The sequence below is a fragment of the Nymphaea colorata genome, chromosome 2 (genome assembly GCF_008831285.2).
Source record: "Nymphaea colorata isolate Beijing-Zhang1983 chromosome 2, ASM883128v2, whole genome shotgun sequence".
NCBI classification, from domain to species: Eukaryota; Viridiplantae; Streptophyta; class Magnoliopsida; order Nymphaeales; family Nymphaeaceae; genus Nymphaea; species Nymphaea colorata.
Window position 1 is genome coordinate 19,715,154 of NC_045139.1, and position 9,172 is coordinate 19,724,325.

Below are 9,172 nucleotides of genomic sequence, written 5' to 3' on the forward strand. Positions count from 1 at the left end.
GATACGGCACCTTTCGGTGGTAGAATTGCCAAATTTTATTTTATATTTCCTAAGGTCGCGGTGACGACGAAGAAGCTTGGATCTACTTCTTCTTTTCCAGTTTTTTCCTTCTGTCTGCGCCATGAATAGGCGCTTTGCTGTCCCACCAAATGACGTATGATTAATATCAAACGTAATATTATTTACTGAGGAGATGTGACGGCCCTGCTTGTTTTACTCATGCAGCTACAATTTTCATTTGTGTGGTGCTTTCCTTCCCCTATAAATATGTGCACGATGTCCTCAACACTGGTGTCAGAACGCGTTGCTGAAGTTTTGAGAGTTTGGGACCTCCTTTATGTCTAAGAAACATATTTCTTTTAACGTGTCAGCACCGGGAGATTCCATCTACAAATGGTAGATGCAATCCGTTGAAGGATGGCCGCTTTCCGAGAGTTGTGATCTTTGATGCGCACAATAGATTTCTTTAGTGCAGTGTCAGATAAAAGGAGGTTTCTTCTGCGAATGGTAGATTGGAACTTGTTGGCGTTCCATTGATTGATCTCCCTTGACTTTAGACAGGTAAGATAATTTGCTTGGTTCTCTCCTGCTATTCTTGGTTGATTGTTTGTTTGAGATGGCGAGTTTGGGACAACTTTTCAGTATAAATTAGCTGAAATATTAGTGATCTATATGAAAGAATGTGCGTGACAATATTGCTGTATGATCTCACTTTTTGTTGTTTGTTGAACTCCGCTTGTCTTTTCTAGCTGGCTGATTTAGCATTCCTCTGGGATGTGGTGGCTCCCCCACATCTTCTCATTTCTGTAAGATTAATCCGTCTATATGTCAGTTTAGATATCTGCTGTTGATCAAATGATTTTTTCTTTCTTTTCTTTTATCGCTTAAAAGAAGCAGCTGTGAGTCAATGTCATTCTTGATGGTCTGTAGGTACTTTCTTTTTACTCATGGCTCACTGTGCTGCTGCAACCGAGAAGCAGGACCACGGGGAAGAGCTTCCACCTCTATTTCAGATTTTGGCATCTGAAACTGTTGATGGATTTGATGAAGTGTGCTATCAGACGCTCGAACTGCCTTGTACCGATTCTGCAGAAGGTCCTTCTTTGGCGAATGTAAGCCGACTTCTGTTTCTTTCACAGAACTGCATATGCAGAACAGATGCAAACAAAGTTCATGTTTTTGAATTTGCAAAATGAATCCTTCTTCTGTTTCACTCTACATGCTCTAGAACCAGGAATTTTCTCGGTAGCACAATTAGATATGAGCAAACCTTTATCTTATCTTGCTTCGGCTTTAGCAAGTTTGATCCAATTTGGTGTTGAAGTATTTGGCTGGCCTCACAAGGGCCCCAGCAGCTAGTTAGGTGGGTCGCCTTGTTGAGGCCTGCGGCCCTGCAAGTTGAAAGTAAAGAGATTGATCCGTCCATGAGGTCAACAGTTTGATCCCTTTTGCAGGGCCAACAGCCATCATGAAAGTTCATGGTAGGTATGGACAGGGAACCCGAGGTTCTAAATAAAGAGGCTACCACAATTGAATACGCATCTTTAAGTCCACCAAGTTCTAACAATTCCAGAATAATCCACAGATCTCATTTTCAAAATGCTGAAAAGAAGACCAGATCTGGTGTTCATTCAATTTTGTGTCTTTTACCTGTTCTTTTCATCATGGCACTGGGGTTCATGTATACAAGCGGACATCCCCATGCATTGATTTCATCAGTTCAAACTGTTGAGGAGCTTGATGACTTTAGTTGTTTGTGCTAGTTCACATATGATGCATGTATTTTTTTAAGTTACCAACTTATCATATGGTCTGATTCTTAACCATGTCTTTTCTTTCCCCTTTCTTTTGTTCTATTGCAGGAAAAGGTAGCAGACTCAACACCCGTGCAATTACCAATTTCATCTTCACCATTAGTTCCAAATCACTGCCATTCAGTTTCTATCAGCATGCCTTCCTCCCCGTTGGGTGCAAAATCTAAAGGATTTCCTGATGACTATGTTGGCAATGAGAATGCTGCTACTGATGGTACTGGAGGGAAGGCTGCCTATTGTGGTAATGCATCTGTGAAGCAGCCCAATCAGGCAATGTTTTATTCCATTCCCATACCAAAGGGCACTGCATATGCAGACAATATCACAAAGGGATTGCCTCCTGATTATATAAGACATGACCAGAATGGTTCACAAAGTGAGAGCCGCACAATGAAATCATTCAACTCTTTCAAGACCTGGTCTGGAAGGCTGGAGAGGCAGTTATCGGTACTAAGAGGCAGACAGCAAGAAGAGGAATTTGCTAATGATAGCTCCCCACCCCCTGAGATTGATGTTTTGCCAGTGGATCGTTACTTTGATGCTCTAGAAGGACCTGAACTTGAAACTCTGAAGGTATCTAACAAAAAAAAATCGGTTTTGTGTTAGAAAATTTTCTGATCAGGATTAGGATTTGGATGAGCTTAAGAATGTCTTTTTCATTATATTTTGACTGATATTTTTAATCAGTCAGAATGGTTTCAGCAAATTCATTTACTTCTGCAGCGTCGTCGAACTACTATTTGTTGCATAGAGAGGTTAGTTTTATCTTGTGAACAAATCTTAAACTTTTGAAGTAGAATATAATCCTACAAACTCTAATTTTACCTGACAAAGAAAACATGTGAAGACAGTGATGAAATCAATCTAATGTCAAGCATATGGCTTCTGACAAATTTTTCAAATGAAAATCTGGATTCTGAGGTCAATCTTCCAAATTGAAAAACCTGTTATGTTGTTGCATACAAATAGATGGCAAAGTTGGACAACCAAGACGATGCAGTTTGGCACTCGCTTTGGTGTTCCAATAAATGAATAGCTTTTTACATCCAGAAGCCTCCAGACAACCATGTTGTGGGATGTGTTCTATTCTCTTCTAGCCAAAGTCTGAATACGACTTTGGCTTTGTTCTTTTGTACACACAATTGATTGCCTAGGTTTTTTGAGTATGATTTTGAAGTTATATTCACTTAGAGAGATCAATTTTTTTCTCACTGAATCCACACCATGTTCATTTTGTCTAACCTCCACTCATACATTCCTCCCAACTGGCTGTACGTTTATCAAATTTCAAAAACTCCTACAAAATCAAAATTCTAGTGCATAAACACGAGATGTCTAAAATTCCCCAAAGCTTTTCGCTGATTTATGAATGATTCATATGCAGCAGGTGGAAACCTTGATAAATCAAGTCGCAGAAAAGTTTAAACCAAGCAGAAGCTAAGAAAACATCTGGTGCATCCTGTGCAAATGAAGTTAACGTAGAACCTGTCACTAGTGACTACTGCAACTACATTATGAGAAAAGTCATTAGCATGCATCAGGAACCTGATGCAGGTGCAGCTTCTTTCGCTCGGTGCACAGGAATAATATCTAAAACAAGGTTAAACCAGAGGTTCTATAATTTCCATGCACCAAAGTCCATGTAGAACCTTCACATATGAACTTATCATCCAGGAGCACAGTTAAATCTTCAGGCTGAAGCCAAGGTGGCATTATTGAAAGCACACCTGGTACATCTACCATCAACATTGATACTTGTTAGTGGATATGTTATGAAATTTAATCCATCTTTTGTTGCAGATATCATAATAGATAAGATTGCAACGAGTTATAAGCTCTCAATGATGCTATGTTGAGTTTCCGGAGTCTATTTTTTAGTAACAAGTGTTATGTTCTTCTCTGCTAGTCTTGCTCCATCTAAACTACGTAATAACTGTTTCTCTCTGCACTTTGTCCGCTGTTAACTGTTTTTAAATCCCTGAAACAGTTGATTGGTTAAGGGAAAGCTTTCTCATATGGTTATGTTGCAAACTGAGTCGAAGGAAATTCCAATTGGTCGCACAGAAGAATGCATATCCCCTTGTTAGGTCCTTAAGCTACACAAAACAGATACAAGCACTCTTGGTTCGATGAGCAATTCTTATATTACACCTAAATCAGGAAGGAAGTGAAAGAAGGCCAAAGTGTTGATGCGGATTAAAACTTTCAATATGCAATTCAAAATTTTTAACTTGTTTGGACCTGTTCCACTGAATGTCAGACTCGAGCGTGTCTAACAACTAATTGACAACCTTTTTTTTGTTCCTCAGGACTCTGAGGAGCTGCTCCTTCCTGAAGATCAGAAGTGGCCCTTCCTTCTGAGATTCCCAATTTCTTCCTTTGGTATCTGCCTTGGCCTCAGCAGCCAAGCTATCCTTTGGAAAACGCTGGCAACAGCCTCTTCCACACAGTTTTTGCATGTAAGCCCCATTATAAACATGATTCTTTGGTTTGCCTCCGCAGCAGTTGTTGCAACTATTGCCACCATCTATAGTCTCAAGATCATCTTCTATTTTGAAGCTGTCCGGCGTGAATACTACCACCCAGTTCGTATCAATTTCTTCTTTGCCCCGTGGATTGCATGCTTGTTCTTAGTTATGGGGTTACCTCCTTCACTTGTGAAAAACTTACATCCAGTGCTCTGGTATGTCTTGATGGCTCCAATTTTCTGTCTTGAACTCAAATTATATGGACAATGGATGTCAGGAGGCCAACGCAGACTGTCTAAGGTAGCTAATCCATCAAACCATCTATCTATTGTTGGAAACTTTGTTGGTGCATTGCTGGGGGCCACAATGGGACTGAGAGAAGGGCCTCTATTCTTCTTTGCCATTGGTTTGGCACATTATGGAGTGCTGTTTGTTACATTGTACCAGAGACTGCCAACCAATGAGACACTCCCGAAAGAACTCCACCCTGTATTCTTCCTGTTTGTTGCAGCTCCAAGTGTTGCTTCTATGGCATGGGCCAGGATCCAAGGGAATTTTGACTACGTCGCAAGGATAGCGTATTTTATTGCATTGTTTCTCTATATTTCACTGGTAAGTTTTCTTTTTCTACATAATTGTCTGTGCATTTTTCCTGAGGAATGGCAAGCTCTAGGCTTTGGCATCTTGACTTCCATTGATTGCAAGACTTATGCCTCCAAGTGCATTGTCTTGTAGTTCATGGAAGAGTTAACTATGGGCTGATCTAATCCTAGATGATTTGTTCAAGGTGGAAAATGCATTGATGTGGTGGATATCTTAAGCCCAATAATAGTGCCAAAGCCATGATAAGTGTTTTACAAAAAAAATTATCTTGTTGAGGTTTTAATATCCAATGTGACATGTTTTTTCTTGCATCTGCAGGCTGTTCGAATTAACTTCTTCCGTGGTTTCAGGTACTTCACATTTGATTTGTGCGTTTTCAACATTTGGTTCTATGCATGCTCTTGCACTCTTAGAGGAATGAATATTACAAGTGGCTCTGTTATATATATATATATATATAAAATGCAATAATGGATCTAGATTCAAGATGGGGACAATAATTTTTGAGGGGTTTCTCAGAATTGACATAGTAACCTGACTCGCATAAATTCCTTGCCATTTGTATCACTCATCTTGGAGGACTTGTTAGTTGGAGCAAGGGCAAGTATTCACTACATAGACAATCACAAAGACATGCATAATATAGCTTTATGATCCTGAAATATCATGGTTGCAGGTGGCTTTTGTTTAACTGATGTGTTACTCTTTCTTTGTCTTTTTTTTTTTTTTTTGAAAACATGCTTCAACTAATTTAGAGAAAGAAGTTTGAATTTTTATCTCAAATTTTAGCACGTATTAGAAACCTCTCTCTCTCCCCCCTCCCCCTTCCTGGAAACCACGTTTGATCATAAAGTTGCCTATCGTAGTGCATGTCAGCTAGACAAGAACCGGCACATGTTCAGGTTAAGTGAAAAGTAGTTATAAGTATAGCCTCTGCATTGTTCTAGCATGAATGAGGCTGATGCAGCATTTCGTATATCATAATCCCATCTTGAGTCTGCCTGTCCTAGATTGTTCAAGATTTGAATCACTGCAACAGTTTCAGGCACTGTTCTCAGAGATGTCTCACATGATAGCCCTAATTCTAAGCTAGATATCCATGTAAAGTGGTTGACAATCTAATGTCAGGTGTTGATAATGTAGGTTTTCACTAGCATGGTGGGCTTATACATTTCCAATGACTGGCGCTTCAATTGCAACAATTAGATACTCGAGTGTGGTTACATCTACCATAACGCGGGCTCTCTCTGTTGTACTGTCCTCTGTTTCTTCTCTCACAGTGCTGGCTTTACTCGTTTCAACTATCATCCATGCTTTTGTCCTTCATGATCTCTTTCCGAATGACATTGCCATTGCTATTACACGGAAGAAAGTTAAGACAGGCAAGAAACAGACACATCTAAGGACAGTATATTCAGACATTCCGATGACAGAAGCTGACAAATCAAATTGCTGAAAACTGATTGTAAGTGGAGTGGTACAAGGTTGAAGGCCACGTTTACTATTCTGAAGATGATTCACTATTAATTTATGCAGATTCAACAGCACCACTCGCAACTTGTTTCATAGTTTTGCAGTCTAAAATGCAAATAGGCATATGGCCTTTGTTGGTGAGTCAATGTAGTCTATGAGAGACATAAGGGCTTCATGAATTAAAACTTGATTTCTGGGGTTGTTTACCTCCCCAATTAAGCGACATCAAAACTTTGAGCTTGTTGATGGACGTCTATGTAAATGCTAGTGGATGTCACTGTAAGTCGGCTGCTCATGTCAACACATATCTATCAGATGATTGCGTATGCAGTATGCTGGACTTTCCATAGGATGTAGAACTCAGAGCGGTTGTTGTTATACTGCCCAGGGAACCTATGTTTTTGTAACAATAATTGATGGAAATCAGATTTAGATCCACCCAGAAAGGAAAAAAAGCCCGATTACTTTTCTAACATTCAATTTTGAATCTTTTCGCGATTCAAAATTTTGAATGAGCAGAGGGAAGTGGTTATTTAAGATACCTAGAAATGTGGGTAGGTGTAAGGGATCAGATACCCTCTGAGGCCGTAAGAAACAGTCTTTGTTTCACATAGTGATATGAGATACAGTATTGTGTGTTTTCTCTATTAGCAAATAGGGTTGTGGAAAGATGCATTTCTCCATTATGTGAGAACCACTGCCATGTCATATCCGTCTTTGCATGGCGATCTTTGGCGAACATCTTTTCATTCAGATATAATTCTTGGTTTGATTTACATATTTTCTTTTTCATTAGCATTAGAGCCAGGTTTTTCATGCAAAATGTGATGCCCAGGAGCCTACATGCATCAAATGCATGTGTATGCATGTAAAATCATGCACATGTATGGCTTGTCTCGGGCAAGTTTGCCCAAATATTTTTCCTTTCATTTATTCTGTCATTCAGACATCAGCCAAGGCCAGTAGATATTAGTAGTGGCAGGTCCCATTCGCCGATATACGTCGCATGTTTGGTTGAGATATATTGGGCAAAAAAGAAATGAAATATTTACTAGCAAGAGTCTTCTAGGTGCAATCACGAGGATTGATATGCCTATAAGTGAGCATTGCCTTGTAAGGGAAGACTTTAGATAAGACAACTAGGGCAACTTATCAATTACAGTTGATTCGTTCACATATTTGTGGTCCCATGAATATAACTACAAGACAGTGCATGTTATTTCATTACATTTATTGATGATTTCATATGATTCAGTTATATTTACTTGATCTCTCATAGATATGAAGATTTGGATTGTTTTAAACATTTGAGTCGAGAATCAGTTCTACCAAAATTCAAAGCTTTGAGAACAACTCAAGGCACAGAATACTTAAGAGTAGTTCAAAGAACTATGTGATACAAAATACAAATAGACAGTTAATCTCTCCTAAAATTGCACAGCAAAATGGTGCAGAGATGAAAAATAAAACTTTAGTAGAGATGGTTAGATATATGTTGGATATTTACATGCAAATGTTTTTGGACAAACCTTGCACACAACCTTGATGGAAAAATACTCACTTGCCTCCATTTTAAAGAAAAAATGACCAAACCTGTTCGTATGAGGATTGATAATTCCTAATGCTTTTACTAAGGGTAACCAGCCCAAGGTCCAAGCTAGCTTACTTATTGTCTAAACGACCAAATGTTAATCTTCAACCTAATAAACACCATGAAACACAAGTTGAAATGTGCATGAACCTAGAATTTGGAAAAGAGATTAGTTTTTAACTTTTTATAAAACTAGGTGACCTTTAAGTGTGGGCTAAGAATCGACACTGAATTTGAAGAAAGGTTGGAAAAAAAGTTTGAAAAGGATGATGCAAATTTGAAAGTATGCCCTGGAGGATGCCAAGGTGAACCATTGCTGCGTCATGACTGTGGACAATGACGTGTGTTATGTCGAACACGTTTGCTTTTCAAGAGGATGGTGCATGTGCATGATGAAATTTGTGTTTACCCAATATGTAAATAGATGAAAATGATGTGTGTAGATGCATGACAAACCATTCCGAGCATGCTATCGTGGAAAGCAAACTATATGTAAATGCAAACCTATCTAATGTATGAAAAATAAGAAATCAAATGAAGATCATGTTGACAAATAAAACATTAGGCAAGCAATGACAAACATGTACACAATGGGAGGTGCATTCAATGGCATTAAGTTGCTAAGAAGCAGTCTCGTGTGTCGTGCAACATATTCCAACAAGTGCATGCCAGCTAGACGTAGATGAGACACGACTAACTAGATCTAACTGAGCCTAACTAGCTAAACACTTAACCACAAGCAGACATGGACTTAGGTAGACACATGCTAGATGTTTCGGAGGGGCTACAAAAGTGACAAAGTGCCAAGATGATGGCCGAAAATCAATTACAACTAGATGGAGAAGACTAAAATCTTGGCTCAGGTAAAAAACAAGATTACTAAGAACAGAAAATAAATTAAAAATGATGAATCGATTTCAATTGATGTAAAAATCTAAACCACAACTTCTAGACTCATCAAAGAAACCCACAAAAATGGTGGCTTCAAAAAAGACATTTAGACGAGAAAGAAACAATGCGATAAATACATGTTAAAATTTTGGTTTAGCAGAAAATAAAACAACATATTACAGAAAACGGTTTGACTTCTGCGGAAGAGAGATAGCCTAACGACCTTGGATTTGCACAAAATGAGTGGATGCTATCTAGACATGTCTAGCTGACACTTTGGTGTGGTAGAATAAAAAAATGATGTGTGGAACTCGACCTAGATGCCCTTGAAG

At 38.8% G+C, this 9,172-nt stretch overlaps 1 protein-coding gene across 2 annotated transcripts; it reads left to right on the forward strand.

The window, feature by feature from the left end:
* Positions 1-278: 278 nt before the first annotated feature.
* Positions 279-6,608, forward strand: LOC116247934 (S-type anion channel SLAH2-like). 2 transcript variants are annotated; one of them, XM_031620396.2, is made up of 7 exons: positions 279-561; positions 750-806; positions 931-1,112; positions 1,863-2,387; positions 4,124-4,894; positions 5,204-5,235; positions 6,029-6,608. In XM_031620396.2, exons 3-7 carry the CDS (start codon positions 948-950, stop codon positions 6,339-6,341), a joined length of 1,806 nt encoding a protein of 601 aa, XP_031476256.1. In that variant the 5' UTR covers positions 279-561; positions 750-806; positions 931-947; the 3' UTR covers positions 6,342-6,608. The 2 variants fall into 2 exon arrangements, with proteins under 2 accessions (XP_031476256.1, XP_031476257.1); XM_031620397.2 differs by lacking the exon at positions 750-806.
* Positions 6,609-9,172: the final 2,564 nt, after the last annotated feature.